The sequence below is a fragment of the Hyperoodon ampullatus genome (assembly GCF_949752795.1).
Source record: "Hyperoodon ampullatus genome assembly, chromosome: 7".
Classification (NCBI taxonomy): Eukaryota; Metazoa; Chordata; class Mammalia; order Artiodactyla; family Ziphiidae; genus Hyperoodon; species Hyperoodon ampullatus.
The window spans coordinates 61,294,259-61,313,996 of record NC_136920.1 but is presented as its reverse complement, the minus strand read 5'-3'; the positions used below and the strand labels follow the sequence as shown (position 1 = coordinate 61,313,996).

The following is a 19,738-nucleotide window of genomic DNA, read 5'->3' as shown; positions in this document are numbered from 1 at the left end:
CAACAAAGAGTAGCCCCCGCTCGCTGCAACTAAAGAAAGCCCGCATGTAGCCAATAAATAAATAAATAAATAAAAGGATACATGCACCCCAATGTTCATTGCAGTGTTGTGTACAATAGCCAAGACACGGAAGCAACCTAGATGTCCACCAACAGATGAATGAATAAAGAAGATGTGGTACATATATACAATAGAATAGTAGCCATTAAAAAGAATGAAATAATGTCATTTGCAGCAAAGGGATGGACCTGCAGATTATCATACTAAGTGAAGTAAGTCAGACAGAGAAAGACAAATATCATATCACTTATATGCTGAATCTTAAAAAAAAAAGTGATACAAATGAACTTATTTACAAAACAGAAACAGACTCACAGACTTAGAGAACCAACTTATGGTATCCAGGGGGAAGGGTGAGGGGAGGGATAGACTGGGAGTTTGGGACTGACATGTACACTCTGCTGTATTTAAAATAGTTAACCAACAAGGACCTACTGTATAGTACAGGGAACTCTGCTCAATAGTCTGTTAAAAACCTAAATGGGAAAAGAATTTGAAAAAGAATTGATATATGTATATGTATAACTGAATCACTTTGCTGTACACCTGAAACTAACACAACATTGTTAATCAACTATGCTCCAATATAAAATAAAATAAATTTTTAATAAAATCATTTTTAATTAAAAAAATAAAAAATAAAATATGACAGGACTTCCCAGGTGGTTCAGTGGGTAAGACTCCACATTCCCAATGCAGGGGGCCTGGGTTCGATCCCTGGTCGGGGAACTAGATCCCACACGCATGCTGCAACTAAGAGTTCGCATGCTGCAACTAGAAGGTCCTATGTGCTGCAACTAAGACCCAGAGCAGCGAAAATAAATATATAAATAAATAAATATCTCTAAAAAAGAAGAATTCTTAGAAATGTTTATTTTTTAAAAAATGACACAAATGAACCTATCTACAAAACAGACTCACAGACATAGAAAACAGACTTGTGGTTGCCAAGTGGGAGGGTGTGGGGGAGAGTTGGACTGGGAGTTTTGGACTAGCAGATGCAAACTATTATATACAGGATGGATAAAAAACAAGGTCCTACTGTATAGCACAGGGAACTGTATTCAATATCCTGTGATAAACCACAATGGAAAAGAATATGAAAAAGAATATATATATACATATATATATATATAACTGAATCACTTTGCTGTACAGCAGAAATTAGCACAACATTGTTAATCAACTATACTTGAGTAAAACAAATTTTTTAAAAGATTTCTTTTTTTAATTAATTAATTTTTAATTGTTTTTTTCCGAATTTTTTAATTTAATTTTATTTATTTTTTTATATAACCTGCTCTTCTCTTCACCAGGCCAAGTTACATCCCAAGTTTTCCATCAGTTCTCTTTCAAAGTAACAATGTGTAATGAGTATAGCAGATATTATTGATGGGGTTGGGGGGATATTTCTTGATTTTTCTTAGGAAGAACATGGGGTGGGGGACACATGAGGAGAATAAACAAGCATGTTTACAATGTCCCTGGGAACAGGAGAGTGCAATAGCGTGGAAGTCATCCTTCCCAGGCTTTGAGTGTACAAGGAGAGAAGCACAAAGAGGGCAGCACCAGGGCTGATAGACGAGTTGTGGTCTTCCAAGGATTTTGGAGGGAGCATGTTCTCCCTGCGGGATGAAATAGCCCTCACCTTCAGGGCACTCTTGGTCTAAGTATATACTCACTACTAGCACTCTGCTGCTCCACCACTCTCCTTCTCTACCAGACAGAAACAGTCAAGTTTCCAAAGAAGTCCAATAAATGTTTCTTGATTAAATTCAGTGACATATCATAACCCTAGAGAAAATACTAGGGAGGCAGAAGCAATTCTCTCCATTCTAAGGTGGGTACTCATTTCTGAGTCAGCCACTGCTCTGTCCCATGACTGTCCAAAGCGTCCAGATATGATTTCAAATACAACAGAATGTCTCCTAATGCTCTCCGTAGAGTCCCTCACGTCCTTGCCTTCATCTTCACCACTAGCACCTGAGGACACTGTTCAACATGGAGCAAAGAGCATGGGTGTTAAAGTCCATTAGATGTCGGTTTAAAACCCAGCTATGCCTGAAGGTTGAGCTGCTTGGTAGGCATGATGAACAAAGAACAAATGCAGACTAGAGAAGAAAATATTAGCACAGCAAGCCCTCTCTGAGCCCTGCTTGCAGCTTCACTGTTCTAAAGGTGAGGGGAAGTTTTCACAGAACTAGAAGCCACAAACCAAAATGATCACCTGGGATTTTATCTCAGTCTCTCCTAGTTCCACCTTCAGAGTATCAGTTAAATTGCCCTAACATCTTCTCTAAAGAGAAAACCATTCTGAAGATATAAATGGTCCCCTAACAAGTTTTACCAGTCAGGGTCCAGTCAGGAAATCAGAAACCACACTAGGTATTTCAACAGAGAATTTAATGTAAGGAATTAGTTAGACAGGAGGTAGAGACTTGAAAAGGCAAAAAGAAAACCCTAAGGTAACACATGGGTAGCAGGAGCAGCTACCACCCCCAGAGTTCAAGGAACAAAGGGAAGAGGTTGAGATGGTAAGAACCTAGAAGCTTGGAGAAGCATCACAGAGCTGAAACTCGGGCTTCTGAGCAGAAGATGCTGCAAGGATGCTGCTGGTACCTTAGGAACTCATAGGAAGGGCTGTGTACAGCAGGGACACAGATTTATGAGAAGGAGGTGCTTTTTGGCTAGTGTTGTACCTTTGGAGCTCAGAGCTCCATGAGACTGGGATGCAGACCTCTTGGTGGGCTGGGGACTGCCCAGAAGGTGCTGGTACCTCTGAGGGGATACAATGAGACTGGATCTGGGAGGGCCCAGAGAAGTTATAAACTGAAACCAATTGCAGTTGCCAGAGCAAAGGTCTGACGGGAATAATAAGCAAACAGGAAAGAGCCAGTCCATCCTGCCTTCCTTCTTCTTTCCAATAATCCTCAAGTATCCATCGTTAGAGTAATACAGACTAATGCCTACCCGAATAAGAAGTAATTTGCAGAGTCCTAACCCCACCATAACAAAGCTGAGTACAGAAGGTCGAGTTTGGGGTGAGACATGATAGCGTCACAACTTTGAAACTGTTACAAAAAATGTTTCACAGAAAACGAGAAAATGAGAATATTGCCTGTGGTTGGCCTGACCTAACCATTTTGCAAGTGAGCAGAGAAGAACTCTGGTCTATTTCTTTTTTTTTTTTTTTTTTTTTTTTTTTTGCGGTACGCGGGCCTCTCACTGTTGTGGTCTCTCCCGTTGCGGAGCACAGGCTCCGGATGCGCAGGCTCAGCGGCCATGGCTCACGGGCCCAGCCGCTCCGTGGCATATGGGATCCTCCCAGACCGGGGCACGAACCCGTATCCCCTGCATCGGCAGGCGGACTCTCAACCACTGCGCCACCAGGGAGGCCCTGGTCTATTTCTTATATATTTTACACACATTGAAAGGGGACCATGAAAGGCTCCCTTTACATTTTGTTCAGCCAGGAAAATAGGCATACTGTCTAGGATATTCCCACAATAGCTCCTGTAACAGATATTGCAATGACAGCAAGTGACTTTGTTACCAAGGCTGTTGCCCCAGAATCATACCCCTGCCCCTCCCTTGAATGGAAACCAATTACTGTTATCTAAGTTTCGGGAGGAAGCTGCAAAGAGAAAAAACAAGAACGGGTTAGAACTAACTAGGCCCAAGATGGCGGAAGATTCGACTTCCAGGAGTCCTTGAGCCTCTTTATACACTCATTGTAATGCATAAGCATGCTGAATGACACACCCACAAGCGCTGCGACAGTTGACAATCTCCATGACAACAATAAGAAAAGCCCATACAAGGATGGAAAAGGAGAGTTGTCTCAGTTCCAGGTTCTCCCCTGTTCTCAGATAACTCATGAGTATTCCTCCCACTCTTTACAACTCCCTCCCTTTAATCTCAACCTTCCTGTATATTTGGTGTTTCCGCTGAACTGGGTTGAGCTGACTTGCAAATTAGGTTCCAGCTTCTCCATTCTTTGCCATTGAATAAAACTTGTGCTGCTCCAGTTACTGGCTGTGCGAATCCAATTGGAAAAAGAACCTCCCTGGCCGAGACAAGGAGTCTCAGATGGGCTAGGACTCCAGCGCGGGTCAAGTCAACCAATTCGGTAACAACTTGTCTTGGTGAAAGGGAGGTTAGCAGATCTTGACAAAGTGTTTGTTTCTTCTTGCTGTCTTGCACATCTGCCATCCCCAAGAGAACATTCTCAGGTTAATTTGAAGAAGGATGAAAACTAGATGGAGCAGAGCCGCGTCACCCCGGTTATCCCAGCCAAGGCCAGCCAATAGCCATAATGTGAGCAAGCCCAGTCAAAATCAACAGAGCGGCCTGGTCAACCAACAAGATGGGAGCAATAAATTCTTGCTGATGTCTGTGTGCCACTGAGGGTTCGCAGTAGTTTGTTACATGGCAATTTTGTCGCAATGGACAAGTGAAACAGATAGTGGTAGCAGGAGTAGGGTGCTGTATAACAAAAATCTAAAATATGTGGCATTCCGGGCTTCCCTGGTGGTGCAGTGGTTGAGAGTCCGCCTGCCGATGCAGGGGACACGGGTTCGTGCCCCGGTCCGGGAAGATCCCACATGCCACGGAGCGGCTAGGCCCGTGAGCCATGGCCACTGAGCCTGCACGTCCAGAGCCTGTGCTCCACAATGGGAGAGGCCACAACAATGAGAGACCCGCGTACTGCAAAAAAAAAAAAAAAAAAAAAAAAATGCAAAAAGAAAAAACAAAAATATTTCAGTTAAAGAAACTTGATTTCTTAAGCTAAATTAGAGTTTCCACAGAGAAACTGCAAAAGGACCAAGATAATTTGGCTGAAATTAGCATGGTCGTTATATACCATGGGTGTCATCATTTTCAAAGGCACTAAAGTCACATCACACTGCATTAGATTGGGAAGAAAATCATTTTTGTAGATTAAGAACTGTTTCATGTCCACAGCTAGACTTGGAATTTTCCATAGAACCTGGATAAAAGTAAGCCAGTTGTCCTAGAAAATTAAGTACTTCTACAGCCTCCACCAATACAAGAGCTAATCATTTGCTATATTCCTGCTATTTCCAATGCACTTAATTCCTTCTCCTAATGGCAAAGAACAGTAGAAAGTAGGACTAGCCAGTTAGATTGCAGCACAGCAGAGCAGATATGAACACAGGCTTCTGAAGTCAGAATGACTATGGGTTTTTTTGTTTGTTTGTTAATTTATTTTTTTTAAATAAGTAGTATAGAGAAATAAATCAACAAAGCAATGTACCATTAGAAAAATAATGGACTAAAAACCTTTTAATGTAAGCTACTTACTTATCTGTCATTCAAAAGCAGGCAAGAGGTCAAGTGTTCAGGAAATGAACATATCACAATTTGGGGAGATCAGGAGTTACTGTGAAGAGTGACATGATTTTCAGTGGGTCCCCATTGCTTTTGGGTGAATATTGATAACTTCCTAATTATGATTATAAGACCTAGTGATGTGATCTTCTACCCAGTTCTCTCTAGTCTCACCCATAGTTAGATTCCCACATAAATTCTGTCAATCATAAGGTAATTTTTAAGCATCCGGAATATATTCATTATCTTTTTTTGTGCCTCTGGGAATCCTCATGTTCTGTTTCCTCTTTCTAATTTTCAGATTAGAAAATTCTAACCTAATCCAAATCTTTTCTAAATTTCAGATTTTCTCCAGCCTGAATCACTACTGTTTATTCTTATGACATCCTTCAATATTTATCCCAAATGCCACATCAGTGAAGCCCTCACTGATTAGCTTAGACCTTGAAAAGAGTTAATTGTTTTATCTTAGAGGTCATAGAACCTTATACTTTTCTCTTTTATTGTAGTCTAAGTACTTTTTTTTCTTATTCCTGTTGTAATCTAACCAGAACTCTCTTGAAATAAGGGACAATTCTATGAGACTTGTGTAGACAGTTTTTGTTGTTGTTGCTCTTCAATTCACTCATTCAACAGCTACTTACTGAGAGAGTTCTAGGTGCAAGAATTATTTTAGATGCTAAGAGGCATAATAGTGAACAAAACCAACAAAACTCATTGCCCTTATGGATTTCACATTTAAGTTGTTGCAAATACGTACATACCAAGGCAAACCAGTGCTAACACAAATTGGGGAATTCTAAAATGAAGGTGCTAAGTCACCAAAAGATTGGAGTGCAGCTTGACCTGAAGAAATTTCTGGAAAGAACAAACAACTATAAAAATGACTAAGATTCTCTGCTTTCCTTTGCTCATCTATCCTCTAAGAGTGTGATTTATTTTTTCTACAATCTCTCTCTCTCTGAAAACTGGATTTTTGCATGCCCTATATATAACCACCTACATGATACAAAAATTTAATCTCTTTATTCCTCATTCTGGGAGAACGGTCTCTGATTACACTAGCTTGGTCAACATTTGCTTATGGTTTATCAACTATGACTGGGGCTGGTGGCATGACTAAATTGTATAAAATGGTACAAAATGGCTGCCACTACTATAATCTCATGAATGGGAGAAGATTAAAAAAAAAGTGGTGAAACTTCAGAGCTCTGATCTCTTGGTTGACCTCAGAATGTCCTTATGGATGTAGGTTTTTGGGTATAGGTATTATGTCTATTCTGGCTCCCACTGAAAAAAAAAAGAAGAAATAAAAAAAGAGAAAAGGTATTTGATCTCCAGCCTCTCATATACAGATGTTCAGGTTGTGCACTATACAACCTCACAACATCTATTGTGTAGACATAGTAGATTTGTATATGTATTCAAACAATTTCTCAGCAGATGGCACTGGAAACTCTCATGCACTACTACTGAGGTTATAGATTGGAACAACCACTTTGGAAGACAGTTTGCCATTTTCTAGTAAAATCAAAGATATATATGCGTACCCTTTGATCCCGGAAATCTCCTCAGGCACGTGGGTATCAAAATACATGTACAAGAATATTCATATTGGCATTATTCCTAATAGTGGAAAACCAGAAACAACATAAATGTCCCTCAGCAATAGAATATGTAAATAGATTATGGTACATTTATACACTGGATGCAAGCAATAAAGCTACAGTCACATAAAAATGTGAATGAATTTTGCAAACAAATATTAATTTTTCCATATTTTTGTAAATCTCTTTAGAATACAATAGACTGTATAAAGCCAAAAATACATAAATGTATTGTGGGGTTTATGATTTATGCATAAATAAAGCCTATGACAACAATAACACAAACAATGGAAGAGGGGAAACAGAAGAATCCTGTTGTAAGGATCTCATACTCTTTGTTGGAGTGGCATAATATTACTTAAAAGTAGATTATGGTAAGTTAAAGATGCATACTACAAATCCTAAAGCAACCACTAAGTGGCACAGCTTATAAGCCAACAAAAAAGATAAAATGAAATCATGAAAATAGTTAACCCAAAGAAGGCAGAAAAAGAGGAAAAGAGTTTTTCAGTCCTACCGCTCTCAAATTCCAGAGGACAAACAAATGCCTCTCTGGAAGAGCCAGCCCCTGTCTCTGTGTGTCCTGGCTGTTCACAGTACAACCCACACCAAAGTCATCTCCTTCCCGAGCTCCTAAGCTGCCTATTCTGGGGAAGTAGATGCCTCATGAATCTCAGCATGTGTATACATGATCAGGCACTCAGGCACATGCATGCGCACACACACACCACCCCTAAATCATGTCCTTGTCTCCACCACAGGGCTTTCACTGTCACCCAAGTGCCCTTTCCTGCCTTTGGGTGGCCCCCAAATTGCAGGAGCCCCTTCCCCTCAGCTGAGCCCCAGGTCATTCCCAGCTTCTGCCTGTTAGTGCCCATGAAATGGAAGCTGCCCTGAACCCTGACTTGCTCCCTCTAATGGCTCACCTGTAAAGTAGGGAAACCCCTCAGCAGATGTGACTGCTCTGTGAGAAAAAAGAAGAGCCATAGAAATTAAAATGTTAGTACACTGTCATCTCCACCCAGCCTCTATCCCTGGGGTCCTCCCTAAGTTCTTCTGGGTTTCTCATTGTTTCCTCCTTTGAGTCCCTGGAAATGCCTCCCCACTGGGTATCTCATCCGCCACTGGAAATCCCCTGGAGTCACAGGTCTACTTATCCATCCCTCCTCTCAGCCTCATAGAGCAGTGCCTTGGAGCTGGGCACTGACCTCAGGCCTTACCTTTTCAGAGGTGAAACCAAAGCCATGGAAGGCTATGACCCAACGGGAGTCCTCTACAGGCTACCACGGTGAGGTTGGGGATGAAAAGACAAGAGATTTATGGGGGATTAGAGGTGGGTAAACATGAGATTGGAATTGAACTCCACATTTACCATTGACAAACCTACATTCATATCCCAGCTATCATTTAACACTTATGACACTTTAGTTATCTTCTTTAAGCCTCAGTATTTTCATCTGTAAACTGGGTTAACACATAGTATTCGTCTCTTAGAGTTCCTGTGAATATTAGAGATACTCTATGGAAAAACCCTGGGAACCATGCCTGGCATGTAGTAAGTACTCAATAAATGATAACTTATAGTATTGCTGCTGAGACTAAGACTGCTTGGAGCCTCTCCAATGCTGCCTTGTGTGTGGGGTGTGAGGGAGAAAATGGTGGTGTAGACAGAAGAGTCCAAGAAGACCTAGATTTGAGGCCAGGCTCTTCTTGCTAGGTGAGACTAAACAAACCACTTAGAATCTCCTAACCTTGATGGAGTTAGTTTTTCATCCATTCATTCATTCATTCAACTTCAAAGAGCTACTCTAAGTTAGCTGCAAATGAAAATGTTTATTAAAATCCCTTGGTGCATTCATGTATTCCTTCAACATAACACTTATTGAGCACGTACGTACTCTGCAGTGGGCTCTGTGCCGGGCTCTGGGAGAGAGATGAGTAAGACATGGTCTCCCCACCAGCAACGCTTTCAGTCTAGTGGGGTGCTAGATCAGCAAGCCAGCAATTATGGCATGATAAAGACATGTCCAGGGCCTTGGCTTTAATGGTGAGGAGAAAGATTGGAAGCTTGAGGACTGAATGAAGTTAAGGATGAGTTTATTTTCACCAATGACAGACTTGAACTCTATATGCTGAGGGTAAGAGGGGAGAAGTGGAAGATATCCTGAGGACAAAAGAGAGGAAAGACATCTCTTTCAGTGGGAATAGAAGGAAGAGAGAAAGATGAGCACAGTAGCCAGTTTGTGGGGACAGGGAAGTTAAAGGAGCTCTTGTCTGTGGTGCTGACTTTTACAGTAGAGGAGCTGTGTCTCTTTCTGCAGAGAGCACATGATGTCTGGACTCTTTATCTCTGCCCTCCTATCTGTCCCCCTCCTCTGCTACTCAGAACATTAAGCCTTGCAGGGTGATTTAGTTGTGTTGGTCTTTTGCCTCTACTAGTCTGTAAATTCTTTACCTTGAAGCCTCCAGAGCAGCAGAACCTCTCCTTTGGTTTCCAGAATCCCATTTGCTCCTGGTTCTCATTCCACCCCTCTTCCCTCTTTTTCTGTCTCCTTCACTGACACCTGTTATGTTACTCTGTCGGCCCCTTAAGATTCTATCCCATGCCCTCAATAACATTATAATCCCCAAATCCAGCTTTAATCCTTCATCTGAGCACTCCACCCTTATTTCCGGTTGTTGACTGGACATCTCTTCATTTGTGAGTTTTCACAACATCCAAATGGGTTTATTAAGTGTACCTCCCAGCACTCCAACACTGTTCCTCCTTCCTCAGGTTTTAGCAGTCATCATAGCTGAAAAACAAAACAAAAGCAAAAAAAAAAAACCTTGAAATTATTGTTGATTCCTGTCTCTCTCCACTTCCAGTTAGTTCTTAAGTCTGATTGATCTGTCTCTAGAAACATCTATTCATCTCTCTTAAGACCTTCATTAGCCAGTAAACTGATCTCCTGATCTTTTACAGTCTTTTTCATTCCTTCTGCCCTGCCTTGAGGAGCTTGTTATTCTACATTTCCTTTACTGACTGCTTTGGAGCCCAGTGTCAAAGAAGCTCCTTTAGGAGTTTACCTAAGTAATACTAAAATACAGAAAAGGAGAGCAAATTACAGTTCACGTGACAGAGACAGACCAACCTTGTCCAAGATAAGAGGTTCGTGGGCAGCCCATGCCAGCTTTTTCTCCCCCTTAAGGATGACCACCCTGTGGTATTTGGGAAGGAGGAGTGGGGGTCCCTAAATGTCTTCTTGGCCACTGCTCCTCCGTGCTGCATTTTCCTCCTGCCCCTTTATTCCATCACAGATCACCTCTCACCTCACTCACTCTCAGCTCCTGAATTCCACCCACCCCCACCCCCAGAAATTCTTCAACAGACCTCCCCTAAGAATTTTTACCACCTCCTCACAAGTGTTGTCTGGTCTTTGCCCAACCACAACAAAAGTACATTTCCCAAAATCTGAGTTATTCTGACTAAAATAATGCTCTAAGAGTTCCAGAAACACATTCCAGGGTGGGCTTTGGAATTCCAAATCCACTTCCTTTTGAGGTCTCTCTGTGAACTTAGAGATGTTCCTCTTTACCCTTCTGAGTATTCAGAGGGTGGCTATAGTAACACCAATATAAACATTGATTTTCAGAGACAATACATTTAAACCTATAAGAAGGAAGAATATTTCTTCCTAGCTGCTCCACAATTCATAAGGCTTCTCTAATCTTCAATGTAATTAGTAGTAATGGTAAGATGATGAACTGCCCCATTTGCCTGAAAGGTTTCCTGGGACACCAGATGTTCAGGTCTAACACCAGGTAAGTCTCAGGCAAGCCAGGACTAGTTGGTCACCCTGAAGTTAAGAGCATGCACTCTGGAGTCTGTCTGGGTTCAAATCCAGCTCTGCCATTTACCAGCTGTATGATCTGGAAATAGACTTAATCTCTCTGTGCCTCACTTTCTTCCTCAGTAAAATTAAGAAGATTAAAAAAAGTGAATACATGAAAGCATTTAGAACACTGCCTGACATAAGGTAAATGTCCAATAGGTGTCAGCTACTTTTATGCATATCAGTGTTAATTCCTCTAATCATCGCACCTACCACCACCAAATGGTGCTCCCTAAGAATCTGGATAAGATGAGAGCCCAGTACTGAATCACACATCTTTAATCTTAATATCTGCTCTCTTAATTATACAAAAACCTGGCCAAAGCTTTGAAATTACTACTCTCAGAGCCCAGTTAACTGTTTAGCTTCTTACCATCTTCTCCCTGTTCCTCATTCACCTTACCCAACAAGCAATGCTCGAGCACTTCCTGTGTGCTTATGGTGGCTCTGTGCTTGGAGCTTCAGAGAACACAATAGAAGTATGCTGTTACCCCTGTTCTCCTGGACCTCCCATTCTGAAAGGAGTGCAAGCATCATCCATGACATGGATGACAAGGCCAGGCAGGAGGCCCCACATCCAGTCTAGAGGGTCTTAGGAAGGGAGAAGTCTCTGTGGCCCGTTGTTTGTGTCCAGGAAGAACAGAAGTACTCCTCAGCAACTTTCCTCTGCCCTTGCCACACAGTGTACCCCAGGCACAAAAGTGAGGCCATCATTCCTGACTTGTTCCTCTCTCCCGATAAGCCCCACTTGGTTCTTCCCAGGCTTCTTGGACCAAAGATTCCTCATATATTCTTTTTTCCTCCTAATCAAGGATCTTCTTCATCTTTTCTATTGCCTCTGGCCCATCACTCTTTTTTCTCTCCAATACCATACCTACTTTCCTCCTCATCTTTTACTCAGCAATCAAATACCTGGAGTATCACAGATAAACAGCATCTTGTAAGTTTACACTTCACATACAAAAGCCAAGAGCTCCCTAAGGACAAGGAATGTCTTGTTCATCTTTGTAGCTCCCATTACACCCGACATAGTACCTGTCTGTGCCCCAGAAGAGTAGACATACATGCACGAAGAGGTGGATCTTCATCACAAACCACACAGGCCCTAAAATAAAAATAGGTTTTCTTCCATTGACCATTTTGTTCTAACAGTCTCTGATCCCCACTCCTGGGGCCAGATCAGGGCCAAAGCCAATGGGTAAGGATGGAAATAGCAGCACCTTCAACATCTCCTACACCAACTTCTTCCTGGGGGGCTTCCCTGGATTGCGAGAGTGGAGGCCTCTCCTGGTTCTGCCTCTTGCTTTTCCCTGTGACCATCGTCTCTGCCAATGCCCTCATCATCCACACGGTGGCGGCCCAGCAGAGCCTGCATCAGCCCATGTACATGCTCGTCGCCCTGCTCCTGGCTGTCAACATTTGTGCTGCTACAGCGGTGATACCCAAAATGCTGGAGGGCTTTGTGCATTATGTTAACCCCATATCACTGCATGGCTGCCTGGCCCAGATGTTTTTCATCTACTTCACTCTCCTTCTGGACTAAAATCTCCTGCTGGCCATGGCCCTAGACTGCTTGGTGGCCATCTGCCACCCACACTGCTATAGTGACCTGATGACTTCCCATCTGCTAGGCGTGCTAGCTTTTGCCCTGACATGGAGCCTGGGAGTGGCAGTGCCCTTGGTAGTGCTAACCTCACGAGCTTGATTCTGCCAGACAGCAGTGATCTGACACTTTACCTGTGAGTACATCGCACTGCTGAGCATAGCTTGTGGAGACTCGGCTTTCCACAACCGGTTGGGGCTGGCCGTGCGGTTGGTCACTATAACCTTTGATCTAGCCCTGCTGGGGACCTACTACACCCGCATCATCTATGCTGCCTTCTGGATATCTCCTGGGGGAGCCCGAACCAAGGCCTTGCACACGTGTGGCTCCCACTTATTGGTCATCCTCACCATCTACCTCTCTAGTCTCTCCACTTCCATCGTTTTCCGAGTAGCCAAGACTGTGTCTCAGGATGTCCAGAACCTGCTCAGTGCCATCTATCTGCTGCTCCCAGGAGCCTTGAATCCTGTCATTTAGGGGATAAGGATCAGAGAGATCAGGCAACACGTAGAAAAGATGCTCTGTGGAAAGGAATTAGCCCAGGAGGTTAGGGAGAAGCCAGAGAGGCTGCAAAATATAAGAGTGAAGGAGAAACTGCCAGGGTGAGAGAACTTCATCAACTTGGGAAATTGGGGCTGCGACCTCTGGGAACAAGAGATAAGCAGGCAGTACTGAGGGACAGGCTGGAATTTCCTGAGATTATGGACTCAACAGCAGGTTCGTTGTTGGTAAACTATTCCTTTTTGAATTCTTAGAATGCTCTGTTTTCACTCCAATAATAAAATTGCTCTTCCCTATTTATCCTTGTTAGTTTAGTTTCTCTGTCCTCTTCTCCCTGACTCCTGAGAAAGCCCCCAGTTAATATCTGGATATATGGAGCTCCACTGGAAGTTGTATAGAGCAAGTTGCACAGACCACGACTTGCCCTGAACACCCAGTCTGAAACAAATAAACAGGCCAGGCTCTTCCCTGGTGCCCAGTCTCTCCCAGATACATAGTAAGACTTGACATGAAGCCCAGTCTCACCGAATATACAGGTCAGTTTTGATGCCACCAGTCTAATGCAAGCACACAGTTAGGTTCTAGAGCCCAATCAGTTCCAAACACAGGTGAGGCTCTGCCTGATATTCCCAGTCTGATATCCCCAGGCACACAGGTCAGGCCTACCCCAGGGGTCCAGTCTAGCCTAAACAGGTCAAGTCCAGCCAGGGGGCCCTCCAGTCTGACAGACACCCAAGCCAGGTCTTCTCCTTGGGACCCAAATTCATCCAAAGACCAGACTAGGCCCTTATCTGTACTTGAGCTTGACCCAAACCCATAGGTCATGCCACTCTTTCCCATGGTAGCCAGTGTGATTTATCTAAGTCACCCCTACTTGAAAGACCTCCATAGCTGTCATCTATAGAATGGAGTATCTATCCTTCAGGGATGTCCCAGAAAGAGGCTATGGTGTCCCATACTGTGCAGGACCATCTGTAAACCACCCAAGTTTTCTTCCTCTATCACTTGATCATAAGGAATGTCCCATGAGGCCATGGGTGCAGGCTGGGAGAGAAAGTGTAGCAGGAGCGAGAACCATGGGCATTTGGTCCAATTCTTCAGTAGATTACTTGTGCTTTCAGGGCCTGCTTGAGCCCCATCTTGTATATACCACTTCCATTTGATGATGGAATGCTACTATGCATGCCCAACTTCAGGCTTAGGGGGTCAGACAACACCCAGTTCATGACAGGCAGCTCAGGTTGCATGGTAACTTGGTGGTCTTTGGTTAGGCAGTCTCCAAGGCCCAGTAGCAGCCAAAAGCTGTCTCTCACAAGGTAAGTATTTATCAAGAGAGGATGGTAGGGCCTGCCAAAGGCTTCCAACAGCATCCCTATCTGCCACTGATACTTGAGCAGCTTGCATGGCAGACTGGACCTGTTGCAGAGCCAGGTTTGCTCTTTGTCCTGGGCCCCACTCAAAACTAGCAGCTTTTAGGGTCACATGGTAAATGGGCCAGAGTAGCACATCCAAATGAGGAATATGTTGCCATGTCATCTCCAAAATCCAAAGAGGCCCACTAGGCCTTATACCTTTCTTTTGGTTGTAAGAGGAGCCAGATAGAAGAATTTATCCCTCATCACAGAAGGAACATCCCAACATGCTTTATACCATTGGACCCCAAGAAATTTCACTGAGGTAGAAGGTCCCTGAATTTCTGTCCGATTTACTTCTCATTCTCTGACACACAAACGTCTTACCAGTAAGTCTAGAGTAGCTGCCATTTCCTGCTAGGTCCAATCCGCATCTCAACGTAATGGAGCATTGTGATGTACTGTGGAAAGGAAAAGTGATCAAGATGAACTAAATTATGACACTGGGCTAGAGAGCTGATAACTGATACACCCCTGAGGCAGAACATATACATGGTCACCCAGACCCTTGCCTCTTTGTTTGATTAGGAGTATCCAGTGATGGTATTCTGCATGTCTCTATTGCCACATCACCCCCATGGACTATCAGAGCTCTCTTTACTACTGAAAAGTCATACTTAAATCTCATCAAATTAGAGAACCAACTCAGAAAACTCATCCTTAGGATTCCATTCCTCTAGAACCATTTCCAGTACCAGAACCTATATTAGTCAGTGTTCTCGTTCTCCAGGGAAACAGAACCAATAAGGTATGTATACACACACACATACACACACACACACACACACACACACACAATCTTATCTATATATTCAGTTGATCCTTGAACAATGCAGGGATTAGTTCCAGGACACACAGAGGATACAAAAATCCACGGATGCTCAAGTTCCATACAGTGTCTACATCCACGGGTCCACATCCACAGATTCAACCAACCACAGACTGTGTAGTATTGTAGTACTTATTGAAAAAATCCAAGTGTAAGTGGACCCGTGCAGTTCAAACTCATGTTGCTCAAGGGTCAACAATATACATCTCTCTCTCTCTCTCTCTCTCTCTCTCTCTCTCTCTCTCTCTCTCTATATATATATATATATATATATATATATATACACACATACATACATACATACACACACACACATATAAAGTAATAACGGGGGACTTCCCTGATGGTGCAGTTGTTAAGAATCCACCTGACAATGCAGGGGACACAGGTCCAAGCCCTGGTCCGGGAAGATCCCGCATGCCATGGAGCAACTAAGCCCATGTACTACAACTACCCAGCCTGCGCTCTACAGCCTGTGAACCACAACTACTGAGAACCACATCTACTGAGCCTGTGTGCTACAACTACTGAAGCCCACGCAACTAGAGCCCATGCTCCACAACAAGAGAAGCCACAGGATTGAGAAGCCCGTGCACTGCAATGAAGAGTAGCCCCCACTCACCACAACTAGAGAAAGCCCGTGCACAGCAACGAAGACCCAATGCAGCAATAAATAAATAAATAAGTAAGTAAGTAAGTAAGTAAGTAAGTAAGTAAGTAAGTAATGGGCTCACAATTGTGGAACTGGCAAATCCAAAACTGGCAGAGTAGGCTTCCAGGATGGAAACCCAGAGAACAGCTGATACTGCAGGTCACGTCCAATGGCAGTCTGTAGGCAGAAGTACTTTCTCAGAGGACCTCAGCATTTTTCCTCTTAAGGACTTCAACTGATTGGATGAGGTCACCCACATTATGGAGGATAATCTGATTTACTCAAAGTCTACGAATTGAAATGCTAATTTCATCTAAAAAAAATACCTTCATAGCTCTATCTAGTGTTTGATCAAATATCTGGATACCATGGCCTAGCCAGTTGACACATAAAATTAACCATGACATTGCCTAGGCTTACAGCAAGCCTAACCAAGTATGGGGTGTCCTAGCACAGAGCCAATCTGCAAAGACCAAGGAAAGCTGTCAAAACATTAACTGAATGTATCCTGCAGAAGAGACTTCACTGCAATAACAGTTTAGTCTCAGAATATTTCAACAGCAAAAAAAAATCACAGGAATTATAAAGAAACAGGAAAACATAGACCATTCAAAGGAAAAAGAAACTGACAGAAACCACCCCTGAGGAAGCCCAGCTGTCACACTTTCTAGATGGACATTAAAACAACTGTCTTAAATATGATTGAAGAGCTAAAGGAAAGCAAGTAAAGGAAATCAGGAAAACAATGTATTAACAAAATCAGACTATCAACAGAGATGCAGAAACAATTAAAAGGAACCAAACAGAAAGTCTAGAGCTGGAAAGAGCAATAACTGAAATGAAAATTTCACTAGAGGGACTCAACAGCAAAGCTGAGCAAGAAGAAGAAAGAATAAATGAACTTGAAGATAAGGCAATTGAAACTACTGAGTCTAAGGAGCTGAAATAGGACGAAGAAAAGTGAACTAAGCCTAAGGGACCTGTTGGGACATTGATAAGTGGACCAATAGATGCAACGTTAGACCTCCAGAAGGAAAAGAGGGAAAGGGGCAAAAAAGATTACCTGAATATGGCTGAAAACTTCCCAAATTTAACAAAAGATGTGAATATATCAATCCAAGCAGTTCAACAAACCCCAATTAGGCTAAATTCAGAGACGCACACCAAGACACATTATAATCAAACTGTCAAAAGCCATTAGGATGGTTATTATAAAAAATACAAAAAATTAACAAGTATTGGCAAAGATGTGGAATAACTGGAACTCTCGTGTACTGTTGGTAGAAATGTAAAATGGTGCACTTGCTGTAGAAAACAGTTCGGCAATTCCTCAAAAAGTTAAATACAAGATTACCATCTAGTCCAATAACTCCACTTCTAGGTACACACCCAAAAGAACGGAAAGCAGGAATTCAAACAGATACTTGTGCATCAATGTTCACAGCAGCATTATTCACAATAGCCAAAAGGTGGAAATAACCCAAATCTCTCTCTCTCTCTCTCTCTCTCTCTCTCTCTCTATATATATATATATATATATATATATATATATAATGAGATATTACTCAGCCTTAAAAAAGGAATGAAATTCTGACACGATATATAAATGAACTTTGAAAACATTATGCTAAGTGAAATAAGCCAGACAGAAAAGGACACATATTGTATGATCCCTTTTATTTGAGATACCTAGAATAAGCAAATTCAGAGTCAGAAAGTAGAATAGAGGTTACCAGGAAATAATGGGAGAAGGGAATGGGGAATTATTGTTTTATATACAGACTTTCTGTTTGGGATGATGAAAAAGTTCTGAAAATAGATAGTGGTGATGGTTGTACATTGTACATGTACTTAATGCCATTAAATTGTATGTTTTAAAATGGGTAAAATGGTAACATTTATGTTATGTATATTTTACCACAATTTTTTTAAAAAGAGGAAAAAGACATATATTAAAATCAGAATTCTATATGGTGTCTAAGTAATTTGTCTTAAAATTTCTTCCCTGAACTCTCAAATAACAAAAAATGCTTTATCAAATTTTGACCTTTGTATGAAAATAAATGACAAAATTAGTCTCACACAATCATTTAGAAATGTTTATCTTTATTTCAGAATGACCTATTAGTAGGACCTTATCCAGATAAAGGTCTTGTCAGCACTTCTCACGTGTTATGACTCAGTTTTGCTTCTATGGACACACCAAAGTCGCCTTACCAAAACTGAAGTCACCAGAAAAGGGGTGCCAGACGGGTGATGAAACCCTACTTAATCACTCCCTATTTGCAAGATGAGTTCTTTTGCATTCCTAAAACATCTACTTTGATTCCCAATATATCAATTTTAAAAAATCATTACTTTCACACTTACATAGAAACAGTACTTTAAATCAATTGATTCTTTTGCTGCAATAAGGTCCAGCAAAACCTTATCACTTCAAGCAAAGCTACTATACCTATCTATGCTCAAGAAGCAGTTTGGCTATTAAAGAAGGGCTGGTCTCTTCTAAGCCTTTCCTCAGGATCCACACATCAGACATTCATCTCTATTTTCCAAAGAGCACACCATGGCTGCTGTGTTCCTCTCCTTCTCTTCTTCTTTTGATACCTTTTCCTTATCTTTCAGCTTTTCTTTATTTAGAGTGAACTGGATCGGATTAGCTGCTGGTCTTGTCCTTAAATAATACATCCCAGTCTTCAAACCCTAAAAGGGAAGTAAATGCAACTAATTAGGAGAAGCTGTGAGAACACTAGACATTCAAGACCAATGTTTAAAATACATTTCCATAAACCAGGTCAAATTGCTTTCTAAACTTAGAATTATATCTCCTCTAGGAAGCCCTCTCAAAAATGCTTAAAGAGGGCTTCCCTGGTAGCGCAGTGGTTGAGAGTCCGCCTGCCGATGCAGGGGATGCGGGTTTGTGCCCCGGTCCGGGAAGATATCACATGCCGCGGAGCGGCTGGGCCCGTGAGCCATGGCCGCTGAGCCTGCGCGTCCAGAGCCTGTGCTCCGTAACGGGAGAGGCCACAACAGTGAGAGGCCTGCATACCGCAAAAAAAAAAAAAAAAAAGCTTAAAGAGAGAAAGAGATGGCCAGACAGTATACTCTGTCCTTTTCACCCCTAAAACAAGCTTATCTCTTTGAAAATGTCAAATATTTTTGTTCTCTAGTCTTTTTGTTTGTTTTTATGTGTATGACTTCCAAGTGTGCCTAAGAAAACATGTCTCCCTTAGATTATAACTATTTAGAGGTCTAGACTGTATCTCTGTATAAGAACAGATTATGACTACTTCAAGGATAAGAATCACCATTCTCTATTCAGTATCCCCAGTCCTGGAACATAGTATAAGTTCAATAAAAGTTTGTTAAATAAAAAAATAAATTCACAATTCTATATAAACACCTAGAATATTGCTAGGGAATAAGAATACATTATAGACTCACGGGCCTTTACAGTTGGCAATGACTAGCTAAGTGATTGGCTTTTATCCTGTAGATAGATAAAGTGGGGGAAACAATGGATATTTCTGGATAGTGGGTTGACATGTGTAAAGTTTTATTTTAGGAATGGTAACAGTACACAAGATGGCCTACAGTAGAGACACCAGAAGAAAAGAGATCAGTTAAGAAGTTAAGAATAGCAGCAGTGGAGTAGAAAGTAAGACATTCAAGAAATAGGACAAAGGAACAACTGACACCACATGGTGAATGACTGCATGGAGAGTAAAGGAAGGATCATAGGTAACTCCAAGGTTTCAAGCTTAGAATAAAATAATCCTAAAAGAAATAAGAAAATCCAAAGTGAGAGCTTAATCTGGTATAAAACCCATGGGTTGATTCTAACATA

At 42.0% G+C, this 19,738-nt stretch overlaps 1 protein-coding gene and 1 pseudogene across 2 annotated transcripts in view; one reads left to right on the top strand and one right to left on the bottom strand.

Annotated features, from left to right (window-relative positions):
• Positions 1-12,088: 12,088 nt before the first annotated feature.
• Positions 12,089-13,103, top strand: LOC307056436 (olfactory receptor 52E8-like; annotated as a pseudogene). Its single transcript has one exon. The product of its transcript is annotated as an olfactory receptor 52E8-like (transcript).
• A 4,874-nt stretch (positions 13,104-17,977) lies between these two features.
• Positions 17,978-19,738, bottom strand: part of RRM1 (ribonucleotide reductase catalytic subunit M1) — a gene marked incomplete at its 5' end in the record, with an annotated part of 37,879 nt that continues 36,118 nt past the window's right edge. The window contains one exon of the mRNA XM_079708188.1: positions 17,978-18,594. Within this exon, the coding sequence (XP_079564314.1) occupies positions 18,409-18,594 (186 nt within the window). The 3' untranslated portion in view covers positions 17,978-18,408. The remainder of the gene's footprint in view (positions 18,595-19,738) is intronic.